At 52.8% G+C, this 14,010-nt stretch overlaps 1 protein-coding gene across 2 annotated transcripts; it reads left to right on the top strand.

The window, feature by feature from the left end:
* Positions 1 to 1,890: 1,890 nt before the first annotated feature.
* Positions 1,891 to 12,377, top strand: SIGLEC11 (sialic acid binding Ig like lectin 11). Of its 2 annotated transcripts, none has more exons than XM_078439452.2 (9): positions 1,891 to 2,086; positions 2,175 to 2,555; positions 2,969 to 3,253; positions 3,453 to 3,500; positions 7,235 to 7,492; positions 7,585 to 7,872; positions 8,133 to 8,209; positions 8,496 to 8,577; positions 10,336 to 10,469. In XM_078439452.2, the coding sequence occupies exons 1-9, from the start codon at positions 2,050 to 2,052 to the stop codon at positions 10,347 to 10,349; spliced, it is 1,470 nt and encodes a 489-aa protein (XP_078295578.1). In that variant the 5' UTR covers positions 1,891 to 2,049; the 3' UTR covers positions 10,350 to 10,469. The 2 variants fall into 2 exon arrangements, with proteins under 2 accessions (XP_078295578.1, XP_078295576.1); XM_078439450.2 differs by having other exon boundaries at positions 1,896 to 2,086; positions 8,128 to 8,209; positions 10,336 to 12,377.
* The last annotated feature ends 1,633 nt before the right edge of the window (positions 12,378 to 14,010 follow it).

Below are 14,010 nucleotides of genomic sequence, written 5' to 3'. Positions count from 1 at the left end.
TATTTTTGAGAGAAAGGGAGCGAGAGCGAGAGCGAAAGCGAGAGAGAGAGAGAAAGAGAGAGAGAGCGAGCAGGGGAGTAGGGGAGAGGCAGAGAGAGAGAGGGAGACACGGAATCGAAGCAGGTTCCAGGCTTTGAGTGGTCAGCCCAGAGCCCAATGTGGGGGCTCGAACTCACGAGCCGTGAGATCATGACCTGAGCTGGAGTTGGACACTTAACCGATTGAGCCACCCAGGCGCCCCCTGCCCTCCAGATCTTAAAGTTTATATAAAGAGAGGCCTTAACTGTGTCCAGTCACCTATACCTTGCGGGTGTTCTCGAAGCTGTGTCCTTGGAGCGGACTCTGGGAGCAGAAAAGGCAAGCAGGACCCACGTTCCAAGGACGGGGGAGGGGATGCGGAGCCTCCAACAGCCTGGGTCCAGCTCACGGGTCAACTGGTGGTCACATCTTTTTTTTTTTTTAAAGTATATTTATTTTGAGAGAGAGAACGAGAGAGAAAAAGCACGAGCGGGGGAGGGGGAGACAGAATCCCATGCAGGCTCTGTGCTGACAGCTCAGAGCCTGGAGCCTGCTTCGGATTCTGTGTCTCCCTCTCTCTCTGCCCCTCCTCTGCTCATGCTCTGTCTGTCTGTCTGTCTCTCTCAAAAATAAACAGTATTTAAAAAAAAAAAAAAAAAGAGTCAGACGCTTAACCAACTGAGCCACACAGGTACCTCCGTATCTTCTTGATGACCTTCCCCAACAACTAGTTAAGGTCAAGTGCCCCTCAGGCTTGACTGGGAGGTGGGCATCACCCGGGGGTGGGCAGTGTAGACCTTCACAGGTGCCTAGGGCTCCCACCTCTCCACTCGGCAAGGCTCAGACCCTCTCTGTGCCCAGGTGGGGCGTGCGAGTGGGAGTGGGGCCCGGGGAAGGAGGAGGCGGGGGCGTGGGGGAGGCTTGACGGCATGTGACCCAAGGTTTCATTTTCTCTAGTTCGTGTTCCTTATCTCATTCAGGCTTCACTTACAAAGCACAAATTCAAAGATAAAATTATTAAGCATTTCAAGATGGCAACCTCAGGGCATCACCCCCCAAGCGTGAGGCCCTTTTGGGACCCTGTGCCCTTGCTTGCTTCTCACCGTGGAACCCGGAGCGTGTGTGGACTGCAGACAGACGGACAGACAGACGTGGCCCGAGGCAAGCAGGGAGGCTGAGTGCCCTTGGGGAGCGGGGTGGGCACTGGGTTCTCCTCTTTGTCTCTGTATGTAGCAGATGTTTGCCTGGTGAAAGAAAGGAAGACAGACAGAAGGAAAGAAAGAAAGAAAAAAGAAAAAGGGAAAGAAAGAAAGAAAGAAAGAGGAAGGAAAGTGAGAAAGAAAGAAAAAGAAGGAAAGAAAGAGGAAAGAAAAGGAGAAAGAAAGAAGGAAAGAAAGAAAGAAAGAGGAAGGAAAGTGAGAAAGAAAGAAAAAGAAGGAAAGAAAGAGGAAAGAAAAGGAGAAAGAAAGAAGGAAAGAAAGAAAGAGGAAGGAAAGTGAGAAAGAAAGAAAAAGAAGGAAAGAAAGAGGAAAGAAAAGGAGAAAGAAAGAAGGAAAGAAAGAAAGAAAGAAAGAAAGAGGAAGGAAAGTGAGAAAGAAAGAAAAAGAAGGAAAGAAAGAGGAAAGAAAAGGAGAAAGAAAGAAAGAAAGAAAGAAAGAAAGAAAGGATGAATTCTGCCTCCAGTACCTCACCTGGAGCCCTTACTCACTGACTCCCCCGAGAGCCCCCACTGCCAGGACTGCCCTTCCCCCCCCCCCCCCCCCCCCCGAGGCTGGAACAGGGCTCCTTCCCTGTTGAGGCCCAGCCTTGAACCCTTTCTGCCCTGTTGCTGCCTTCTGTGAAAGGAGAAGTTGCAAGAAGGGATTCTCCGGGACATTGCGGTTCCCTTCCTGCGGTTCCCCTTCTGTGGATGGTCACTATCCACTTCTTCCCCCACAAGAAGCTTCCTGTCGGAGCTTCCTTCCAGGACAGAGAGGCACGCCTAGAAGCCAGACCGTTCGGTGGCGGGCCCGGCCCCCGGGGACCCCAGGGATGCTGCTGCCGTTGCTGCTGCCGCTGCTGTGGGCAGGTGAGTGGGTTGAGGGCCGGGATGGGGGGGGGGGGGGGCGGGCAGGGGCTTCGCCTGTCACTGTCGCTGAGCCTCAGTGTGCCCCCAGGGTCCCTGCAGGAGAATCCCGGGTACAAGCTGCAGGTGCAGGAGTCCGTGACGGTGCAGGAGGGCCTGTGTGTCCGCGTTCCCTGCACCGTCTCCTACCCCGGGGTTCGCAGGAGCCCCTCTGCACCTGTTTACGGCTCCTGGTTCCGGAAAACCTATAACCCCAAAGGGGATGTTCTCATGGCCACAAACAAGCCTGCCAAGGGCGCAAAGAGGAAGAACAGATTTTCATTTCACCTCGCCGGAGACCCTGGGGACAGGGACTGCTCCCTGAACATCACAGACGCCCAGAAGGGAGACAGCGGAAAGTATTATTTTCAACTGGACACAGGTTCCATGAGACGCAGTTACCAAAGTGACCTGCTCACTGTGACTGTAAGAGGTATGGAGGGGCCCCGAGAGTCCGTGACAGGGATGGGGGAGCACGTCTTCGAGGGCAGACACGGACCTCCTGCTGCTCACCTTTTTTTTTTTTTTTTAAAGTTTATTTATTTATTTTTGAGAGAGAGAGAGAGAGAGAGAGAGAGAGAGAGAGAATCCCTAGCAGGCTCCACACTGTCAGCGTGGAGCCCTGCCCAATGTGGGGCTCGAACCCACAAACCGAACCGTGAGATCACGACCTGAGCTGAAGTCAGATGCTTAACCGACTGAGCCCCCCCCCCCCCCCCCCGCCCAGGCGCCCCCGGTGCTCACCTTTAAGGGGGGAGCAGTGGAGCGTGGTCAATTTAGGGTTGGGGTGCCTCTTTCAGAGGCACACACAGAGGGGTCCCCTCTGGTCTCGTGTCTCCTCTCCAGCGCTGACACAGACCCCGGATATCCGTATCGAGGAGCCCCTGGCGTCTGGCTCTCCCAGCCACCTCACATGCTCTGTGCCCGGGGTCTGTGATGGGGTGACCCCCCTCACCCTCTCCTGGACGGGAGCTGCGCTCGGACCTCTGGGACTGGACCTGGAGGCCTATAACTCCTCGGAGATCCTGCTCACCCCCCGTCCGCAGGACCACGGCACCAACCTCACCTGTCATGTGACCTTCCCCAGGGCTGGTGTGAGCACGCAAAGCACCATTACGCTCAACGTCTCCTGTGAGAGTGGGGGAGGGGGGAGGGGGGCAGGGGCAGGACTCAGTTGTCTGCAGATGCCTGCGGGGCAGGGGGCTCCGAGGGGCTGCAGGGAGGACACGGGACTTGTCTGTTTCTATTTCCATTTCTGCGTCTCCTGGGGGCGGGCGGCGGGGGAAGGGCCAGCTTTGACTCTACTCCTCTCCGTGTCTCTCTGTCCTAGATGCTCCACAGAACTTGACCATCGGCATCTCCCGAGGGAATTGCACAGGTGGGTCCAAGGGCCTCGAAGCCAACCCGGGAGGGCCAGGGCGATGCACAGCGAGAGCAGAGTCAGGAGGCTTCCCTTTCGCTGTGTGACGGACTGTTTTCGCTTACTATTCATTAGCCGCCAAGACAACTTGTCAAATACGTGCACGTTATCACGACAAAATGAACACCTCGGTGGTCAGTGACGAGGTTAAGAACTAGAACAGGGGCGCCTGGCTGGCTCAGTCGGTGGAGTGTGCAACTCTCGATCTCAGGGTCGTGAGTTCGAGCTGCACATTGGGCATAGAGGTACCTAAAAAAAAAAAAAAAAAAAGAACAGCGACCCCACTTTTGGAACACCCTAAATGCTCCTTCCTAATTTCAGCCCCTTTCATCCGGCATCAGACAAAGCCATCACACGGGATGCTGTGTTATCATTCTTTCTACTTAATTTTACTTTAAAGTTTATTTATTACAAATGTTTTATGTTTATTTATTTTTTGAGGGAGAGAGAGAGACTGAGGTTGAGCAGGGGAGGGGCAGAGAGGGAGACACAGAATCTGAAGCAGGCTCCAGGCTCTAAGCTGTCAGCACAGAGCCCAACATGGGGCTTGAACCCACCAACTGTGAGATCACGACCTGAGGCAAAGTCGGGCACGTAACTGACTGAGCCACCCAGGTGCCCCTATTTATTTATTTTGAGAGAGAGAGAGCACGAGTGAGCCAGAGTGGGGGGAGGAGCAGAGAGAGAGGGAGAGAGAGAGAATTCCAAGCAGGATCCACGAGGGGCTCGATCTCCTAAACTGTGAGATCGTGACGTAAGCCAAAATCAAGAGTCAGATGCTTAACCACTTGAGTCACCCAAATGCCTCTATTTTACTTTGTTTTTGACGAAGGTATAATTGATGAATAAATTGTATATATTTCAAGTGTACAACGTGATGATTTGATATAGGTAGATTCGATATGTGTAGGTTTGATATACGTTTACTCTGCTAAAGGATTCACACAATCTAGTTAATTAACACATCCACGTATCTTCTTTTTTTCTTACCATTTTACCAAATATGTTGGAATCTCTACACGATGTTTGCTTGCCAGTGTTTTTGAAAGCTTATGTGACACAGGACTGAAACATACGTGTTCCTCTCTGACGTCTGAGTTATCTAAGTTGAAATTCAGCTCCCGTCCCATAAAATCAGCCCTTTCAAAGTGAGCAAGTTCGGTGACATTTAGGACATTTGTGATGTTGTGAAACCACCGCTGTATGTAGCTGCAAGGCATTCTCGTCACCCCCCCTAAAAAGCCCTGTACCCATTAGCAATAACTCCCTATTTCCCGCTCCCTGCAGCCCCTGGCCACTAATCAACTTTCTTTGGCCGTGAACTTGCCTCTTCCGGATATTTTATAGAAATGGAATCTTACAGCATGTGGTCTTTTGGTCTGGCTTCTTCCACTTAGCGTGATGTTTTCTTTTATATATCCGTCTATCTCTATCTCTATCTCTATCTCTATCTCTATCTCTAATCTCTATCTCATCTATATCTATAGATAGATTTTTTTTAGGGGCATCTGGGTGGCTCAGTCGGTTAAGTGTCCGACTCTTGATCTTGGCTCAGCTCATGACCTCACGGTGTGTGAGTCTGAGCCCTACATCAGGTTCTGCGCTGACACTGTGGAGCCTGCTTGGAGTTCTCTCTCCTCTCTCTCTCTCTCTCTGCCCCTATTTTAAAGTGTATGTATTTATTTTTGAGGGAGAGGGCAGAGAGAGAGAGAGAGAGAGGATCCCAAGCAGGCTCCACACCATCAATTTGTGGAGCTGGACTCAGGGCTTAAACCCACGAACCATGAGATCATGACCTGAGCTGAAGTCGGACGTTCAACCGACTGAGCCCCCCAGGCGCCCCTCACGTTCCATTTCCAACAGGCACTTGAGTTGTCCACGGTTTTCAGTTTTCATGATAATGCCGCTTGGAACATTCCCCTTGTCAACAGAAGAGCCTTTCTTTAAGGCACGTAGATTTCTCAGGGATCTTGCGACGATGCAGATGTGACTCAGGAGGCGTGTGTGGCCTCTGGTTCTGCATTCTTTTTTTTGTTTTTTATGTTTACTTTTGAGAGAGAGAACACTCAGGTAGGTGCGCATGAGCGTGAGCAGGGGAGGAGCAGAGAGAGAGGAGGAAAGAGGATCTGAAGCCGGTTCTGTGCTGACAGCAGGGAGCCTGACAGGGGGCCTGAACTCATGACCATGAGATCATAACTTGAGCCGAAGTTGGAGGCTTAAGCGACAGAGCCATCCAGGCGCCCCATGCTTCTGCCTTTCTAACCAGCTCCTGGAGGGTGCCAGGGTACCCCGGGGGGATGGGACTGTGAATTTCATGCCCAGGAACAAAACTGTGGGATTTTAGGAACGTGTATTTCAATGTTACTAGATAAGGCTATTATGGAATAGCTCTGGAAGGCCACACAAGAAACTGGCAATAAGTGTTGCCTTTGACGAGAGGAATTTGTTGCCTGCAGCGTTAGTTACCATGGAAGGGAGACTTCTCTCAGAACACCCCTTCCTCCTTTGTGACTTTTAGAATGCAAAATGTGGACATCCCACTCATCCTGAGACAACGGGGGGGGGGGGGGGGGGGAGGGGGGGGGGAAGGAGGTGAAGAGGTAGAGGTCAAGTCCTGAAGAGCCTTGAAGGGTTTGGTATTCGAAGTTTGGGCACTTGAGCCAGGGGTGTTCAGCAGCTGGGGAAAGAGAGAGAAGTGTAGCGAAGGGCGTGTGCCTTGAAGAAGCCAGTGTCCATCGGTGGATGGACAGATAGACACAACGTGGCCCATCCGTGCAATGAACATGATTCTGCCATAGAAATGAGTCCAGCACTGGGGCGCCTGGGTGGCTCAGTCAGTTAAGCATCCAACTGTAGATTTCTGTTCAGCTCATGACCTCACAGTTCGTGGGACCGAGCCCTGCGACGGGTTCTGTGCCGACAGCACGGGGATTGGGATTCTCTCTCTCCTTCTCTCTCCGCTCCTTGCCCGCTCTCACATGGTTGCTGGATTGCGCGTGCTCATTCTCTCTCAAAATAAATAAATTTTAAAAAAAGAAGGAAAGAAAGAAAGGGAGTGTAGCGCTGACAGGTGCTACAAGGCGGTGAACCTTGGAAACATCAAACCGCAAGGCACCAAAAGCCCACAGTGGTATATGATTCTATTTGGATACAATGTCCAGAATAGACAGATCTGTGGAGTCAGAAAGTAGGTTAGGGGTTGCCAGGGGCTGGGGGACGGGAGCAACGGAGGAGGCAGCCGAGGGGTGCCTTTTTTGGGGGTGATGAAAAAGTTCTGAAACTGATTGTGGTAATGGTCACCGCAGGACTCCTTTTTAAGTGGTATATACACGGAATTGCATGGTATGTGAATTATATCACAATAAAGCTGCTTAAAAACTACTTGTGGTTGGCGCGCCTGGGTGGTTCAGGTCATGAGCACGCGGTTCGTGAGTTCGAGACCCACGTCGGGCTCTGTGCTGACAGCTCAGAGGCTGCTTTGGATTCTGTCTCCCTCTCTCTCTGCCCTCCCCTACTTGCACTCTCTCTCTCTCTCTCAAAAATAAATAAACATTAAAAAAAACACACACACACACAAAAAACCCACCCGTGGAGATCCCTTCCCAACTTATGGAAAATGGAGAGGAGAGAGAAATAGGCCTCGGCCCTGGGCTGGGGGTGCTCACCCTCGCTCTTTCTCTCTCTTCCTCCAGAACTGAAATACCCGGGGAATGGCTCATCTCTTCCAGTCCTGGAAGGGGAATCTGTGCTCCTGGTCTGTGTCGCCGACAGCAACCCTCCGGCCACACTCAGCTGGGCCCAGGGGAGCCGGACTCTGAGCCCGTCCCAGCCTTGGAAGCCCGGGGTCCTGGAGCTGCCCCGAGTGGAGTCGGGCCACGAAGGCGAATTCACCTGCCGAGCTCAGCACGCTCTGGGCTCCCAGCACGTCTCCCTGCGTCTCTCTGTGGTCTGTGAGTGTGGGGACCCCCGGGGGGGGGGGCGGGACGCCCGGGGCCTGGGGAGCAGAGGCGTCGCTGACCCTGCCCCTCCCACCCCCCTGCAGGCCCCCCGCGGCTGCTCGGCCCCTCCTGCTCCTGGGAGGGCGAGGGGCTGGGCTGCACCTGCTCCGCCCGTGCCCGGCCGGCCCCCACCCTGCGCTGGAGGCTGGGGGAGGGGCTGTTGGAGGGGAACCACAGCGACGCCTCCTGGACCGTCACCTCCAGCTCCGAGGGGCCCTGGGCCAACAGCTCCCTGAGCCTCAGGGGGCCGCTGCGCTCTGACCTCAGACTCGCCTGCGAGGCCCGGAATGAGCACGGGGCCCAGAGCACCGCCGTCCTGGTGTTGCTGCCAGGTCTGGGGGCTGTGGGGGAAGGGTGGGCAGAGACGGGGGAGAAAGGAGTCTGCATCCTAGAGAAGACGGTCTGGGTGGGCGTGGGGCCGTGGTCTGGATGGGAAGGGGTGAGAGAGAGGAGGAAGGAGGGGGGCAGAGTCCGGGTTTTCTGCAGGTTGGGGGATGAAGAGCATGAGAGCCCAAGTTTGCGGGAGGCAGGGGCACAAGCGGCCTGGGGCTTGGAGGGGACTCACCGGAAACCTCACTCCTCTGCAGCGCAGCCTCTGCTTGGGAGAGGATTCGTTCTGGGGGCTGCCGGGGGCCTGCTCTGTCTCTGTCCTTGCCTCATCTTCTTCATGTGAGTGTTGTCCCTGGGAGAGAGGGCGGGTGCGCGGGTTGGAAGGGGTCCGCGTCCTACGGTCCCAGGCGGCCCCAGCGGGAGGAGCCCTGGTGGTGCCGAGGCTTCGAGATTGGGGCACTGGGGCAGAGAATCAAAGGAGGGCTGATGCCGCCCTGATCACGCCTGTTTGCGCGGGCCGGCGGGCTCCGTGCGTCCCCTCCTCCGGCCGCGCTCAGCCTTGCCAGCCTCTTAAGCAGGGGGCAGTGGCTCACTCCAGGCTGACAGGTCCCGGCCTCCCCCGCAGAGTGAAGACCCGCAGGAAGCAGGCCCCAGAGACAGCAGCTGGTGGCAAGGAAGCCGCCTGCATGTTGGGTCCCATCTCCTGGGTGAGTGCTGAGCCCTCTGTCCGTCGGGGTCCCATGTGGCCACCACCCTGGGATGGCCACGGCCACACCCTAGAAGACTTAGATGGTCATCGCGCTCGGACAGGCTTTTGGTCTGGGGTCCCCATCAACTCAGTCACCCAATCCAGCCACATGGGAGTCGCTTGCCCCTCTGCTCTCCGACTCACCTTGTGGAGCCTGTCCACCTTGCACAGCCTGTCCAGCTTCCTGTGGACCCTGCACCCTCCCCACCCCCACCTCCTCAGGTCTCTCTGGACCCCGGACCCACTTTCCCTTCCTTCCCCTCTCTCCTCCCTAACACAGGATGCCAGGGAGATCCCACCCCGCAAATAATTATTGCCAACTACAAAGTTCAGGGGTCCCCAAGACGCTCTCAGCTTCAATAGCTCACCAGAAGGACTCCGAACTCACTGAAATCTGTTAGATGCCCACCAGGGAAGCTCACCCTGGCCACGTGTCCAGGTTTCTATCGGAGGGTTGGTGACATAGGCATGGAGCCCCTGTATGGCTAATCTTTGTTGTTGGTGTCCAGCCCCTCTAGAGGTCAAGCCGATACTGTGTGGCCCGAGGCCTCACCAGAAATCACGTTGTTAACATAAGCTGTTTGGGGCGTGGTGAGCGCTTGACCGCACAATATCCTTTGATTGAAAAAATATATATATTTATTTTGAGAGAGAGAGAGACAAGAGTGCAAGCGGGGGAGGGGCAGAGAGAGAGAGAGAGAGAGAGAATATGCCAAGCAGGTTCCGCACGGTCAGTGCAGAACCAGACGCAGGGTCGATCCCACAAACCGTGAGATCATCATGACCTGAGCCGAAATCAAGAGTCAGATGCTGGGTGGCTCAGTCAGTTAAGCATGTGACTTCGGCTCAGGTCATGATCTCCCTGTCCATGAGTTCGAGTCCTGCATCGGGCTCTGTGCTGACAGCCTGGAGCCTGCTTCGGATTCTGTGCCTCCCTCTCGGTGCTCCTCCCCCACTCGTGCTCTGCCCCCCCCCCCCCAAATGAATAAACATTAAAAAAAAAAAAAAAGAGTCGGACGCTAAACTGACTGAGCCACTCAGGTGCCCCAACATTGGTTTTAATTGATTTTAATGTCTGTGCTACAATTTTGTTATAGAGTTTGCCTAAATTTCTGAGATGTGGAGTGGTTCCTGAGGGCAGTTCGGTTCTTCGCAAATCCCTGTCCTTTTCCCACCACCCACCCCATTTCTGTGCATCCTATCTCAATTTGCTATTAGATAGTAGTATAATTGCTACTACCTTAATGTCAGTGCCCCCTACTGCAAGCTAGTGGGAGGTAATGGATGAGGTCTACTTTGTTCCCCATTGAGTAGCCAGGGTCTGACACGGGACAGCTCTTCCATAAGGTGGCAGGAACTGGGGCCAGAGAGACCTGGGCATTCGTCTTGGCCCTACCAACAACTGAATGTGTGATTTGGGAATATTTACCTAGACTCGGTTTCTCCACCTGATGAATGGGGCTAATAGTGCCTCCCTGATGGCTTGTGGTGAGGCATCTAGGAGCCTGGCAATTGATTGCCAAGGGCGAGACATTCTTACTCTCACGTATTTATTGGATGAGTGAGTGAATGAATGAATGGGGGCTCAGCCAATGCTTGTGGAATGAATGATGAAAGACTAAGTGGTTTCCAGCTTCCAGGCTTGCTCGTGGGTCCCCCTCGCTATCTGCCAGCTCCTGTTATCCTAATTTGACCCCCTTCTTTCCCCTCCATTCAGGGTTACCAGCATGAGGATCGGTCAAGCACCCCCCTAGACCACCCGCCCCCAGCCATGGCCGCTCCCTCCTCGGAGGAGGAAAAGGAGCCCTACTACGCTTCTCTCACCTTCCATGGGCTGAAGCCCTGGAACCTTCCAGACCCGGAGGCCACCAGCACCACCGAGTATTCAGAGATCAAGATCTGCAAGTGACGCCTCCAGCCAGCTCCTGCAACCGCTGGCTAGAGGGCTCAGGGCTTCTCAGGAAGGGACACCTCCGGGACAATTCCTGAGTGAATAGTTTTCCACAGAAACGGGTCGCCAACCGGTGTGGTGTGTTGGCATCCACCTGTGTGGGGATGGGCAGAGCTGGGCTCACATTTCAGCCAGTCACCGATAAATTACAAGAAATTACAAGCCGGTGCAGAGAGAGCATTTTGCCCGAGGTCACGGGCTCTTCCCAGGGTAACCGACCTGGTCAGGAGGATTCCTGACCCGCCCCCCGCCCCGCCCCACTCTGAGCCTGCTTTCTGGAAACCCAATTTGTGTATTGTCACCACACGGAAAACCATTCCCGGATTTTCTGCAATAAATGACAGGTTATCTAAATTGTATACCCTCCTTCTTTGTACGTCCCGGATGTTTTTGGTTCTCCTTAACAGTTGTTTCTTCTTCTTGTAGAATTCGCTTATGGGATTCCTTGCGGTTAGGATCTGTGTTTCATTTACATTGTAAAATGTGTTAACCTTAAAAGAAAAACTGCCAGCTTCGTTACCAGCAAAAATGGGTTCGTTGGGGAAGAAAAGAGAATTGCAGTTGTGGGCACACAACTTGCAACAAAACCCTAGGCAAGTCTAGGGAAGGGAGAGGCACATGTTTAATGGAGAAAAGGGGCCAATGGGGGAAGGCTTGGAAGTATGCTGGCTTCCCATTGGCTGAACTTTGGGGGCAGGGGTGGGGATAAGAAAAGCCTCTCCGCTTCCCGCTGGTTAGTAGAGCAGTAGCCCCACCCAAGGCCCACCCCGCGCAAGGTCAAGTCGGCCTCTTCCGGTTGGGTCTGCAATTGACTATGCGTGGCAGTGCGTTAGCGCTCTCGCGGCCAAATCCTCTCGACTGCACTGTAGTGCAGTTTCTTGCTATTAATTTTCACTATAGTTTTTACAGTGGTCACATCCAATTTATTTTTTTCCATTGAATGTCCGTTTAATTTCTTCTACTGTGTCCATTAATGAGAAAACGCGCTCAATCTTAGCATTAGACTTCGGCTCAGGTCATGATGTCGCGGTTCGTGAGTTCGAGCCCCGCGTCGGGCTCTGTGCTGACAGCTCAGAGCCTGGAGCCTGCTTCGGATTCTGCGTCTCCCTCTCTCTCTCCCCTCCCCCGTTCATGCTGTCTCTGTCTAAAAAAATAAACATTAAAGAAAAAATTAAAAAAATTTTTTTGATGTGTCAATGGGCACCTGGCCGGTTCAGTCAGTGGAGCATGTGACTCTTGATCTCAGAGTCGTGGGTTCGAGCCCCATGGTGTAGAGATTACTTAAAAATAAAAATCTAAAAAAAAAAAAAAAGAAAGTGCTGTGTCGAATTGTATCTTTCACGGCACAATTTGCTTAGCTGCATCTCTCGATCAATAACTTTTAAAAATGGTGTCTCCTGAGAAAATAAGTGCATTTATTCTCATGTCATACCCCTTCTTCAACACTATATAGGAGGATTCCATTTGTCCCCATGCTGGGGGTTAGTGACATTAATGTAAAAGAATAAAATCCTTCAGGGATAAAATCGTTTTGAAAAGGGCATCGTGGAAATGCAGGAACTATCCACTTCAAGTCAGAAATTCTCTTCCTGTTCTAAGTAGTATCTCCTTTAAGAATAGCATTGACACAGTGTGCCTGGTTGGCTCAGTCGGTTAAGTGACCGACTTTGGATCAAGTCATGATGTCAAGGTTCCTGAGTTCGAGCCCTGTGAGGGGCTCTGTGCTGACAGCTCAGAGCCTGAAGCCTGCTTTGGATTCTGTGTCCCCTCTCTCTTGGCACCTCCCCTGCTTGCACTCTGTCTCTGTCTCTCTCAAAAACAAACATTAAACAAAAAATTAAAAAAAAAAAGTGTTGGCACGTAAAGAGATAAATTTTTCATCAATTCTTTCTTTAACACATTCAAGATATTCTTGTAAACATGGAAAAAACACTTGGGACACGTGGGTGAGTCAGTTGGTTAAGTGTCAGACTCCTGATTTTGGCTCAGGTTCATGAGTTTCAGCCCTGCACTGGGCTCCTTGATGACAGCATGGAGCCTGCTTGGGATTCATCGCCCCCCCACCCCAGCCCCACCTTGTGCTGCCCCTCCCCCACTGGCTCTCCCTGTCTCAAAATAAATAAATAAACTTAAGGAAAAAAAAAACCCACAGAGAACTTAACATCATTTTCTGTTCTTTCAATTGGCATAATCCTATTGCTAACCAGATATCGGGTATAATTCTTTTAAAAAATATTTTTTCAATGTCTGTTTTTGAGAGAGAGACAGAGCATGAGCAGGGGAGGGGCAGAGAGAGAGGGAGACACAGAATCCGAAGCAGGCTCCAGGCTCCGAGCTGTCAGCACAGAGCCGGACGCGGGGCTCGAACTCACAAACTGTGAGATCACCACCTGAGTTGAAGTCGGACGTTTAACCAACTGAGCCACCCAGGCACCTCAAGAAAAATATTTAAGCAAAGAGAAATGATTTGTCGTCAGATGCCTACTGGGGCCGCTCTTGTAGACATACTACATACCTGTGTGTATTGAAGGCTCAGAGGTGTCCTGCAGTAAAAGTGATTTAAAAAAAAAACCCCACCACCAGCACCTGTACCACAAACATCTAACTCTGGGCCAGGGTCTAGTTTGGGGGCAGAGGCGAGGCATAGAGGACAAAGGGTGGGCTTCAGCCACCATCAACCACATGGTGGCATGTGATTTCTACTCCCCTGGGTCATGTGATTCTCATCTAATGCCGATGACAGCACCCTCCTCTTTCAGAGGTTGGGGGACAAGCTGCCAAAACACACAAGGTCAAGGACAGGGCTCTGCAGACAGACAAAGGCAGGATCAGAGACAATGTGGACAGTATCCTAGATGAGAAATCCTCTCACTGCCTGAGCAGCACCGGGTCCTGGCTGGCTTTGCTCGCTCAGAGACGAGGGCAGAGGACAGAGGGGCTGCCAGAACTGGGCAAGTGCGCTGAGTGGCCAGAGGATGGGAGGGTCAGGTGCTGACATTGAGACCGTCCTGTTACCTGATTTGGGGCCCTGAAGGGCAGCTGATGTCCCTGTAATGTTGCGGACTCATGAACAAAGAGGTTTTGAGCAGATTTTCAGACGAGTTTTCTTTCTCGTTGAGGAACATCCCCTTCTGGAAAGCGCTACACACGCCTGCTTTCACCCAGGAAGTGATCATCAGTCTGCCAATCTCCCCTGCCTGCCTTGGTCAGGCAAGAATCAGGGTGAATTAGAGCAGGCTCCTCCCCGACCCGGCCTCTGACCTCCCCATTCCAAAGTAATGGTGGACGATTCCAGATCTTTAAGACCGAGTCTGGGAGGTGAGTGTACCCTCCCTGTTCTGAATCCCTTCCAGTCTACCCACTGGCCGGGCTGCCTCTGAAATCTCTCCCCAGGCCCTCTCTTCCTCCAGCTACAGCCATTGCCTGGGCCTCACCGTCCCA

The sequence above is a fragment of the Panthera onca genome, chromosome E2 (assembly GCF_046562875.1).
Source record: "Panthera onca isolate mPanOnc1 chromosome E2, mPanOnc1 haplotype 2, whole genome shotgun sequence".
Classification (NCBI taxonomy): domain Eukaryota; kingdom Metazoa; phylum Chordata; class Mammalia; order Carnivora; family Felidae; genus Panthera; species Panthera onca.
This window is presented reverse-complemented; position numbering and strand designations above follow the sequence as displayed.